Raw genomic sequence first — 13,151 nt, forward strand, 5'->3', positions numbered from 1 at the left:
GACTAACATTTGCAAGATAGCAAAAGAGTGTTAAGGTAGAGTTGGATGTCCATTTGCGCTGACTGACAGAGATTCAGGTTGAGAAGGGAAACAAAACTGGAAGCACTCAAATACTGAAAAAATGGAGTTCTAGGGACAGGAGATGGAACTTTAGCTTTAATGGAAACGAGAGACTAGGAAAGGATGAAGGACAGAAAGCTGTAGTCGTGGAGGGAAATATTCAGAGTTGTGAAAGACTCAATCCCTAAATCTTTAAAAATGATTGAAAAAGCAATACCTGCAATAGGATTTTGAAGGTTTTCTGTCATAAACAACCTTCAGACTTCTGTCCTGAGTGAGTAGTTTTGCTTTTACAATGGTTCACTACTGTCCCTTGAGGCAAGAAAGAAAAGAAAATACCAGTGCTTACCCACTGCATAGAGAGTGGACAAGCAGGACAGGAGTTCGTTTCCACCCAGTTAGGGTTCAGTTGAAAGCAGTGCTATAGGATGAGATTGCTGAAAGAAATGCCAACGCTTACATTAAGATTTTACCCCTGACAGAAAGTGAGCAAAGTGCTGGGTGGGCACATTCACCAGGGGAGAAGGTGCCAGCCCACCCATCCATCATCCTCCAGCTAGTGCCTGGAGGGGCAGCATGTTTCTGTTTGCAGTGAGAACCAATAATTAGGGTCACACCTGCTTGAAAACATTCTTTTGGATAATTGGGTGAAGATTTAAAGTTAGGTTAGGTGCCAACATATTCCCTGCCTTCCTTTGGGTGGATAAGTGGCTCCACTGGCACTGAGCCTTCTTGGCTTCTTTTTTGGACCAATCAGGTACAAAAAAAGAACAGCCCACCCATCCTTTCATTAATCCCTCAGTATTTTCTGTTAGAAAAAGATCTGGGAGCATGTGAAACTTGGTTTGGGCCTTACACTGTTCACAATGTTCAAGTGAATTTTTTGGAATCTTTGTTACCCACGAGGCCTGTGGGGACCAGAAAGGTCCCTAAATGGTACTAAGACAAGAAATGTCTAGCACTGGCCAGTCCTTCTCTCACGTCTTGAAGGCAAGTGTTAAAACAATTGTTGCTGCTTTTCCTTCCAGAAATTCTATACAAAGGCAAGAATGGAAGTCAAGTTCTCAGAAGAGGATATGAAATAAGGGCTAGAATCTCATACCTACCTGGGTCTAACACAGTACATACATACACACACACACACACACACACACACACACACACACATTTTTACCTCAAAATGGCACACTCGGTGATCACAACTGTTCTTTCACTAAGCGTCTTTAAGCTTTTTATTTTCCTTTTTGTTATGAGGACTGGACTTATTGCTTGTGAAAGTATGGCTCTTCTCTAACTTCTTTTGCATCCTGGACCTAGCCCCCTCTATAATATAGGCAAAACCCAAAGCCTTTTTTATAGTGATACAGTTAAGGTAGAAAAGACATGTTCTTTTTGGTTTCCTAAAAAAGAAACTAAATTTTAAAGGGTATGTTATAGGCTATATGTTCATGTTTGGTTGTTACTATAATTTTGATAATTTTATTAATACCATAAACCTGTGTTAATTATAATAATGTATACCCTGTTCTTAAAGAACATTAGACCCAATCTTTTGATGAAAAGCAGCTTATTGGTGCCATATCAAATGTCTAAAATGCCATCAAGTTTTCAGAGCTGCCTTGTTATCTTTATTTGTACAGATCAATCTGATTTTGGGTTCTTTGTCAAGAATAAAATGATCTCTTATTGAGCTAGAAAGAGATAGAAGGTGTTTTGTATTTTAATTTTGGCTAGAAAAGTGTGGTTCCTGGACCAGTAGCATCAGTATGATTTAAAGAAGCTCAGTGCCCAGATTTTTACTAAGAGATGGCACATAGGCAGTCTCTGCCTGACAGGTACAAAAATTTAGATTCCTAGAAGTGAGGCAGGTGTTCAGCATAAACTGTATTGTTTATACAGACAATGTAGGCACAGTGAGCTCTGGCAGTGGTGTGAACCTCCCCAGAATCCAAGTTCCAGATGCTTGCCAAGGGCCAACCTAATATGCAGTGCTTTCAAAGGATAGCAGTCGGACCTGCTATGCTTCTTTCTTCACAGCTGTCCTAAATATATCAGTGTTTGATCCATTCTTTTTATTGAGTTACTGGTCTTGATGTATGTCTGTGTGGCAATTTCCTTAGAATGTAAACTCTTTGAGGATAGATAGCATCTATTCTGTAAACTTTGTCAGACCTCAAGATGAGTGCCACTTACAATGTGAGCCTGTAATAAATCCTTTGCTTCTGTTCATGCTTTGTGCCTATATTGCCTATTGCATCACTCCTTGTTTAAATGCTGACCATTCTTCAATGCCATACTCAACTCCCCAACTCTGCCATGAAGCCTTAACTGATTAGACAGTTGACTTTGAGCTCTGCTTTTTCTTCATTCTAGTGGCCCTCCAAGTCTTGTGCTATTCAGTTTAGTGCCAAATTTTATACTGCCTTAAATTTTCCTCTCATTTCTTATCTGTCGTCTCTTGTCAAAATATAAACTCCTTAAAGCAGCCTGATCTTTTCTTTTTTAAAGAGCAGTGGTTCCTAGACCCCCCCAAAATTTTTTTTGATTGATTAATGATGTAAATTACATAGAAAAACAAACTAAATAAAATGATTAGACCTAGCATTCTTGTGTTTTTAGATATTTAGAGGTAAATCAAACAATCTTCCTCTTTAGAAGGAGAATAGTTAGGGAATTCCCTGATGGTCCAGTGGTTAGGACTCCATGCTTTCACTGACAAATGCCCTGGGTTCAATCCCTGGTCGGGGAACTAAGATCCTGCAAGCCATGCAGCGTGGCCAAAAAAAAAAGAAAAAGAGTAGTTAATCCCATAGATTTGATTAAACAAGGTATAATTACAGAAAGGATACCTCCATTTTACAGAAACCTCCTGTGGTTTGAATAAGGGAATGTCAGAAACCAAATCAATTACAGTGGCCCTTAATTGTTAGCTGGGCCTCAGTTATCTAAGTTGTTATATGGGGTTAAAGAAGTCATGTTAAACCAGTAATTTTTGATTGTATACTGTATTTTGCCAAATGTATTTTCCCCAAATTGCAATTCTGGGAAGCCACCATTATTCTAGACATAGTTGATAGCTGTAATTAATCACGTCCTGCTTTTAGCAAACCAAATTGAACATGTTCTGTTAGCCAAATTTTCGGTTATCTGTAGGGTTCTTTGTCCCATTTCCCATGGACGGGTAAAGGCATTTCTGTTGTCATTTTGTTTAATTATTATTGAGATGCTGGAGACTCGACATTTAAAATTAATCCCATTCAGCAGAGGATTTAGAACCAACGATTAGAAATTAGAAATGCTAACATGTGTTTTAGTAGTATTGTATTCTTTTTTTATAAATTTATTTATTTATTTATTTTTGGCTGTGTTGGGTCTTCGTTTCTGTGAGAGGACTTTCTCTAGTTGTGGCGAACGGAGGCCACTCTTCATCGCAGTGCGCGGGCCTCTCACTGTCGCGGCCTCTCTTGTTGCGGAGCACAGGCTCCAGACGCGCAGGCTCAGTAGTTGTGGCTTATGGGCCCAGTTGCTCCGCGGCTTGTGGGATCTTCCCAGACCAGGGCTCGAACCCATGTCCCCTGCATTGGCAGGCAGATTCTCAACCATTGCACCACCAGGGAAGCCCCAGTAGTATTGTATTCTTGGTCAACTCATTTCTGTTCTAATTTCCCCTGTGGAGGTCTTGGCTAACAGCTTATATAGAATACCAAATTTAGACTCCAGGATCCATGCAACAGGCTATTGCTGCCATTTGAAATGAATAAATCGTTTTTGTCTCCAATCTTTGCAGGTATAAAGAAGTGAATAAACGGAGACCCCGAAGTTTACTGGAGAAACTGCGCTGGGTGACCCTAGGCTACCATTATAACTGGGACAATAAGGTATTAAAATTTTCTTGCTAATTCCATTGTTTTTCCATTTTTATTCTTCTTGGGCCCACATAGTTTGACTTCTTCCTGACCAAGCTTAAAGTATCAGAATATACATATGTGGAAGGATTTCTTTCATTTATTCCCTCCTAAAATCCTCTTGATATGGTATCTTGAGAGGAATGAATAATTTATCAAGAGAAAATTACTTTTTCATATGTTCTCAGGTTATATTATTTTATCAGAAGTCTTTGGTGCTTCTTCTGGGGAGGTTTCAGGGATACAGATTTTTCTTTACTGTATTCAAGAGCAGTTCTCAATTACAATCTTTATTTCCATTATTATTTAGTGTTTGTTGATCATTTATTTTCTACGTAATATGTGCCTGGAGTAAAAGAAGCTCCATGTACTTCTGGTATTCTCTTCCATCAACTCACAAAAGAACTTTCAAGATCTAGACACCTTTGACTGCTGTATAAGGTGTGAGCAGGAGAGAGATGGGAAAGAATGTCCTACAGTTAACAAAGTTCCATGTTTTCTTGAGGTACAATTTCTTCTTTTGTGACCCCTACGATTCAGAAAATGCCTCCTTTATCACTGGCATCTCAGTGCCTCTTTTTGCAATGATATGTTTGCCACCAAGTGGAAGGACTAATTCTGAGAGTAAACTGAATAAAGCAAATTGGTATAGACCATCTTCCTACTAATCAGTTACTTTTTAAGAGCTCCATAGTTTCAGTCAACCCAGCTCATTAATAAATATGTTAACTACTCAAAATAATGGTAAATGTTGCTCAGAACTATTCATGATAAAATTCTTATTTTCAGTGATATAGATTTAATGGAAAACTAGACATCTGTATTTGGGGAAATGGCCATGTGGTTTTCTTTATGTTAGACACCTTGGATTTGAATCTTGCCTTCAATATGGATAGTGCCTCCCTCATAAGATGGTTGTGAGGATTAAATGATTAACGCCTTTGTAGTATTAACAACAGTGCCTGGCTATTCTGAGCAGTTAAATATATTAACACCATAAATGTTAGCTTATTGTTTTTTATGATATTAATTTTACTGTAGATATTGTTATTCTCCAAGGAATAAGTTAGCCTCATTTACTAAGAAAAACATGGAGTGAAAATTATCAAAAGCACTGAAAGGGTAATCAGAAAAAGAGAAAGAGAATTAAGAAAGAAGAGTAGTACATAGACAGTTTGGATAGGGATGAAAGCCCAAAAAGGTAATTCTTATATTATAGCAGAGGCAATCTAGTGATAGAATAGGAGCTCTAAGTGGCTGGTCTTCTGAAGGACTAAAACAAAATGTTAGAGAAAACCTTAAAGTTCTCTAACTACACCCTTAGTTTTCAGAAATTAAATAGGAGCTCTCATTTGCAGTTCAGGAAAAGAAGAAAAAAGTAAAACAGATTCCAGCTGAAAAGGCTTGGCCATCCATCAAAGACTTTTCAGAAAAGTCTTTCTTAATGAGAAGTTAAAGCTCACTTCTCAGCCCTGAACCAAGATGCTGGTGTAGAAGGACGTGCTCTCACTCCCTCTTGTGAGAAAACCAGAATCACAGCTAGCTGCTGGACAATCATCGACAGGAAGACACTGGAACTCACCAAAAAAAGATACCCCACATCCAAAGACAAAGGAGAAGCCACAATGATACGGTAGGAGGGGTGTACTCACAGTAAAATCAAATCCCATAACTGCTGGGCGGGTGACCCACAGACTGGAGAACACTTATACCACAGAAGTCCACCCACTGGAGTGAAGGTCCTGAGCCCCACGTCAGGCTTCCCAACCTGGGGGTCCGGCAACGGGAGGAGGAATTCCTAGAGAATCAGACTTTGAAGGCTAGTGGGATTTGATTGCATGACTTTGACAGAACTGCGGAAAATAGAGACTGCACTCTTGCAGGGCATACACAAAGTAGTGTACACATTGGGACCCAGGGGAAGGAGCAGTGACCCCAGGGGAGACTGAACCAGACGTACCTGCTACTGTTGGAGGGTCTCCTGCAGAGGCGAGGGTTGGCTGTGGCTCACCGTGGGGGACAAAGACACTGCCAGCAGAAGTTCTGGGAAGTACTCCTTGGTGTGAGCCCTCTCAGAGTCCGCCATTAGCCCCAACAAACAGCCCAGGTAGTGTCCAGTGTTGGGTTGCCTCAGGCCAGAAAACCAATGTGGGGGGGCGGGGGGCGGGGGGGGCGACCCAGCTCCACCCATCAGCAGTCAAGCCGATTAAAGTTTTACTGAGCTCTGCCCACCAGAGCAACTGTCAGCTCTACCCACCACCAGTCCCTCCCCATCAGGAAACTTGCACAAGCCTCTTAGATAGCCTCATCCACTAGAGGGCAGACAGCAGAAGCAAGAAGACCTACAATCCTGTAGGCTGTGAAAAAAAAAAAACCACATTCACAGAAAGATAGACAAGATGAAAAGGCAGAGGGCTATGTACCAGATGAAAGAAAAAGATAAAACCGCAGAAAAACAACTAAATGAAGTGGAGATAGGCAACCTTCCAGAAAAAGAATTCAGAATGGTAGTGAAGATGATCCAGGACCTCGGAAAAAGAATGGAGGCAAAGATCGAGAAGATGCAAGAAATGTTTAACAGAAGACCTACAAGAATTGAAGAGCAAACAAACCGATGAACAATACAATAACTGAAATGCAAACTACACTAGAAGGAATCAATAGCAGAATAACTGAGGCAGAAGAACAGATAAGTGACCTGGAAGACAATGGTGGAATTCACTGCTGTGGAACAGAATAAAGAAAAAAGAATGAAAAGAAATGAAGACAGCCTAGGAGAGCTCTGGGACAACATTAAACGCAACAACATTTGCATTATAGGGGTCCCAGAAGGAGAAGAGAGAGAGAAAGGACCCAAGAAAATATTTGAAGAGATTATAGTCAAAAACTTCCCTAACATGGGAAAGGAAATAGCCACCCACGTCCAGGAAGCGTAGAGAGTCCCATACAGGATAAACCCAAGGAGAAACACACCGAGACACATAGTAATCAAATTGGCAAAAATTAAAGACAAAGAAAAATTATTGAAAGCAGCAAGGGAAAAACGACAAATAACATACAAGGGAACTCCCATAAGGTTAACAGCTGATTTCTCAGCAGAAACTCTACAAGCCAGAGGGGAATGGCATGATATAATTAAAGTGATGACAGGGAATAACCTACAACCAAGATTACTGTACCCGGCAAGGATCTCATTCACATTCGATGGAGAAATCAAAAGCTTTACAGACAAGCAAAAGCTAAGAGACTTCACCACCACCAGACCAGCTCTACAACAAATGCTAAAGGAACTTCTCTAAGTGGGAAACACAAGAGAAGAAAAGGACCTACAAAAACAAACCCAGAACAATTAAGAAAATGGTCATAGGAACATACATGTCAATAATTACCTTAAATGTGAAGGGATTAAATACTCCAACCAAAAGACACAGGCTTGCTGAATGACTACAAAAACAAGACCCATCTATATGCTGTCAACAAGAGACCCACTTCAGACATAGGGACACATACAGACTGAAAGTGACGGAATGGAAAAAGATATTCCATGCAAATGGAAATCAAAAGAAAGCTGGAGTGGCAATACTCCTACCAGATAAAATAGACTTTAAAATAAAGAATGTTACAAGAGACAAGGAAGGAAACTGCATAATGATCAAGGGATCAATCCATGAAGAAGATATAACAATTATGAATATATATGCACCCAACATAGGAGCACCTCAATACATAAGGCAACTGCTAACAGCTATAAAAGAGGAAATTGACAGTAACACAATAATAGTGGGGGACTTTTAACAGCTCACTTACACCAATGGACAGATCATCCAAAATGAAAATAAATAAGGAAACACAAGGTTTAAATGACACAATAGAACAGATAGATTTAATTGATATTTATAGGACATTCCATTCAAAAACAACAGATTACACTTTCTTCTCAAGTGCACACAGAATATTCTCCAGTATAGATCACATCTTGGGTCACAAATCCAGCCTCAGTAAATTAAAAAAAAATTAACTCATGTCAAGCATCTTTTCTGACCACAACACTATGAGATTAGAAATGAATTACAGGGAAAAAATGTAAAAAACACCAACACATGGAGGCTAAACAATATGTTACTAAATAACCAAGAGATCACTGAAGTAGTCAAAGAGGAAATCAGAAAATACCTAGAGACAAATGACAATGAAAGCACGACGATCCAAAACCCGTGGGATGCAGCAAAAGCAGTTATAAGAGGGAAGTTTATAGCTATACAAACCTACCTCAAGAAACAAGAAGAATCTCAAATAAACAATCTAATCTTCCACCTAAAGGAACTAGAGAAAGAAGAACAAACAAAACCCAGAATTATCAGAAGGAAAGAAATCATAAAGATCAGAGCAGAAATAGAAACAAAGAAAACAATAGCAAAGATCAATAAAACTAAAAGCTGGTTCTTTGAGAAGATAAACAAAAGTAATAAACCATTAGACTCATCAAGGAAAAGAGGGAGAGGACTCAAATCAATAAAATTAGAAATGAAAAAGGAGAAGTTACAACAGACATCGCAGAAATACAAAGCATCCTAAGAGACTACTACAGGCAACTCTATGCCAACAAAATGGACAACCTGGAAGAAATGGACAAATTTTTAGAAAGGTATAATCTTCCAAGACTGAACCAGGAAGGAATAGAAAATATGAACAGACCAGTTACAAGTAATGAAATTGAAACTGTGATTAAAAATCTCGCAACAAACAAAAGTCCAGGACTAGATGGCTTCACAGGTGAATTCTATCAAACACTTAGAGAAGAGCTAACACCCATCCTTCTCAAACTTTTCCAAAAAATGGAAGAGGAAGGAACACTCCCAAACTCATTCAATGGGGCCACCATCACCCTGATACCAAAACCAGACAAAGACACTACAAAAAAAAAAATTACAGACCAATATCACAGATGAATATAGATGTGAAACTCCTCAACAAAATACTAGCAAACGGAATCCAACAACACGTTGAAAGGATCGTACACCATGATCAAGTGGGATTTATCCCAGGGATGCAAGGATTCTTCAATATATGCAGATCAATCAATGTGATACACTGTATTAACAAATTGAAGGAAAAAACCATATGATCATCTCAGTAGATGCAGAAAAAGCTTTCAACAAAATTCAACACCCATTTATGACAAGAACCCTCCAGAAAGACAGAGAGGGAATTTACCTCAAAATAATAAAGGCCATATATGACAAACCCACAGCCAACTTCATTCTCAATGGTGAAAGACTGAAACCATTTCCACTAAGATCAGGAACAAGACAAGGTTGCCCACTCTCACCACTATTATTCAACATAGTTTTGGAAGTCCTAGCCACGGCAATCAGAGAAGAAAAAGAAATAAAAGGAATTCAAATCGGAAAAGAAGAAGTAAAACTGTCACTCTTTGCAGATGACATGATACTATACATGGAGAATCCTAAAGATGCTACCAGAAAACTACTACAGCTAATCAATGAATTTGGTAAAGTTGCAGGATACAAAATTAATGCACAGAAATCTCTTGCATTCCTATACACTAATGATGAAAAATCTGAAAGAGAAATTAAAGAAACACTCCCATTTACCATTGCAACAAAAAGAATAAAATACCTAGGAATAAACCTACTTAGGGAGACAAAAGATCTGTATGTAGGAAACTATAAGACACTGATGAAAGAAATTAAAGATGATACCAACAGATGGAGAGATATACCATGTTCTTGGATTGGAAGAATCAACACTTCTTGATTCTTCAACACAATTGTGTTGAATCAACAACACAATCAATGACTCTACTACCCAAAGCAATCTACAGATTCATTGCAATCCCTATCAAATTACCAATGGCATTTTTTACAGAACTAGAACAAAAAATCTTAAAATTTGTATGGAGACAAAAAAGACCCCGAATAGCTAAAGCAGTCTTGAGGGAAAAACGCAGAGCTGGAGGAATAAGACTCCCTGACTTCAGACTATACTACAAAGCTACAGTAATCAAGACAATATGGTACTGGCACAAAAACAGAAATATAGATCAATGGAACAGGATAGAAAGCCCAGAGATAAACCCATGCACCTATGGTCAGCTAATCTATGACAAAGGAGGAAAGGATGTACAATGGAGAAAAGACAGTCTCTTCAATAAGTGGTGCTGGGAAAACTGGACAGCTACATGTAAAAAGAATGAAATTAGAACACTCCCTAACACCATACACAAAAATAAACTCAAAATAGATTAGAGACCTAAATGTAAGTCCGGACACTATAAAACTCTTATAGGAAAACATAGGAAGAACACTCTTTGACATAAATCACAGCAAGATCTTTTTTGATCCACCTCCTAGAGTAATGGAAATAAAAACAAAAATAAACAAATGGGACCTAATGAAACTGCAAAGCTTTTGCACAGCAAAGGAAACCATAAATAAGACTAGAAGACAACCCTCAGAATGGGAGAAAATATTTGTAAACAAGTCAGCAGACAAAGGATTAATCTCCAAAATATATAAACAGCTCATGCAGCTCAATATTAAAAAAACAAACAACCCAATCCAAAAATGGGCAGAAGACCTAAATAGACATTCTCCAAATAAGACAGATGGCCAAGAAGCACATGAAAAGCTACTCAACATCACTAATTATTAGAGAAATGCAAATCAAAACTACAGTGAGGTATCACCTCACACCAGTTAGACTGGGCATCATCAGAAAATCTACAAACGACAAATACTGGAGAGGGTGTGGAGAAAAGGAAACCCTCTTGAACTGTTGGTGGGAATGTAAATTAATACAGCCACTATGCAGAACAGTATGGAGGTTCCTTTAAAAGCTAAGCATAGGGGGCTTCCCTGGTGGCGCAGTGGTTGAGAGTCCGCCTGCCGATGCAGGGGACATGGGTTCGTGCCCCGGTCCGGGAAGATCCCACATGCTGCAGAGCGGCTGGGCCCGTGAGCCATAGCCGCTGAGCCTGCGCATCCGGAGCCTGTGCTCTGCAACGGGAGAGGCCACAACAGTGAGAGGCCCGCGTACCACAAAAAAAAAATAAATAAATAAAAAAAAGCTAAGCATAGGGGCTTCCCTGGTGGCACAGTGGTTGAGAGTCCACGTGCCGATGGGGGGGACGTGGGTTCGTGCCCCGGTCCTGGAAAATCCCACGTGCCGCAGAGCAGCTGGGCCCATGGGCCATGGCCTCTGATCCTGCACGTCTGGAGCCTGTGCTCCGCAACAGGAGAGGCCACAGCAATGAGGCCTGTGTACTGCAAAAAAAAAAAAAAAGTTAAGAATAGAATTACCATATGATCCAGCAATCCCACTACTGGGCATATACCCAGAGAAAACCATAATTCAAAAAGACACATGCACCCCAGTGTTCATTGCAGCACTATTTACAATAGCCAGGTCATGGAAGCAACCTAAATGCCCATCGACAGACAAATAGATAAAGAAGATGTGGTACATATATACAATGGAATATTACTCAGCCATAAAAAGGAATGAAATTGGGTCATTTGTTGAGACGTGGATGGATCTAGAGACTGTCATACAGAGTGAAGTAAGTCAGAAAGAGAAAAACCAATATCGTATATTAACGCATATATGTGGAACCTAGAAAAATGGTACAGATGAACCAGTTTGCAGGGCAGAAATTGAGACACAGATGTAGAGGACAAACGTATAGACATCAAGGGGGGAAAGCGGCGGGGGCCAGGGGTGGGGGTGTGATAAACTGGGAGATTGGGATTGACATGTATACACTAATATGTATAAAATTGATGACTAATTAAAAAAAAAGAAAAATGAGTAAGAGGAAGAGAAAGAAACAGGAAATAAGTATATTGTTAACATACTGAAATAACAAAAATATACTGAAGCCCATTTTTTTAAATGTGGATGAAAGATTACTGTGTGTGTGATAGGTTTCTCATTGGTGTTACTGTTTGCATTCCTGTTAATGGATTGTTTCTGCTGTATTGAATCCTCTGTGCTTTGGAGCAGATGTGTACCAAATTGTCTTTTGTCCCAGTAATAATCACTTACTGAAGACAAAAAAAAAAAAAAAAAAAAAGAAGCTCACATCTCTCCAGAGCCAGGACCATTGCTCCAGCTAGTCGACACTAGTGGGGATGTGAGACAAAAGTGGATTTTCTAATCAGATTTGAGGTTGACTGAGTAACAGGAGGAATGAGAGAGGAGCATCAGCCCAAGGAAGAGATCAGGATGCTGCTGGCTTACGTAGCCAGACTAGCCATCAGCCTCACCTGCGTAGGAGGCTGCTGCCTTGTCATTCTCCGAAATTGTATATGTTTTGTAGAGAGAGTATTCTGGCCTTTGTTTTTTTGTTTTTTAAGAGAAAAAGGATATTTATGATCCTTAGGTACAAAAAATAGAGGCAGTTCAGGGGGTAAAGTGCTGAAAATTACTTCCATTTTAAGGTCGTGCCTTGACCACAGTGTAAGTCGGTTTAAATTCAGATGTTTTGAGCATGTCATCCCATCAGATTGACGAGTGAAATCACATGAGACTACGTTGCAGGCTGAGGGGTCCAAAATCAAACTGGCTATAGTATTTGAGGGATGGGTAAATCATGCTATATTAATATTACATGTAATAGAGAACAGACTTGTGGTTGCCATGGGGGAGGGAGGGATTGGAAGTTTAGGGTCAGCAGATGCAGACTATTATATATAGAGAATGGATAAACAACAAGGTCCTACTGTATAGCACAGGGAACTATATTCAGTATCCTGTGATAAACCATAGTGGAAAAGAATATTAAAAAGAATGTAGGGCTTCCCTGGTGGCGCAGTGGTTGAGAGCCCGCCTGCCGATGCAGGGGACACGAGTTCGTGCCCCGGTCCGGGAAGATCCCACATGCTGCGGAGCGGCTGGGCCCGTGAGCCATGGCCGCTGAGCCTGTGCGTCTGGAGCCTGTGCTCCGCAACGGGAGAGGCCACAACAGTGAGAGGCCCGCATACCGAAAAGAAAAAAAAAGAATGTATACATAGGTATAACTGAATCACTTTGCTGTACAGCAGAAACTGACACAACGTTGTAAATCGATCAATCAATATATTACATGTAAATTAGATGATTTTAAAGTGGTAATTAATCTTATGCCACACTTTCCTATTTTCCTGAGATCATTGTTTATTTTTC

At 39.7% G+C, this 13,151-nt stretch overlaps 1 protein-coding gene across 1 annotated transcript in view; it reads left to right on the forward strand.

Annotated features, from left to right (window-relative positions):
* Positions 1-13,151, forward strand: part of ALKBH1 (alkB homolog 1, histone H2A dioxygenase) — a 29,689-nt gene that overhangs the window by 15,080 nt on the left and 1,458 nt on the right. The window contains exon 4 of the mRNA XM_065872632.1: positions 3,848-3,938. Coding sequence (XP_065728704.1) covers positions 3,848-3,938 — 91 coding nt within the window. The remainder of the gene's footprint in view (positions 1-3,847; positions 3,939-13,151) is intronic.

This window comes from Phocoena phocoena, chromosome 2 (genome assembly GCF_963924675.1).
Source record: "Phocoena phocoena chromosome 2, mPhoPho1.1, whole genome shotgun sequence".
Lineage (NCBI taxonomy): Eukaryota > Metazoa > Chordata > Mammalia > Artiodactyla > Phocoenidae > Phocoena > Phocoena phocoena.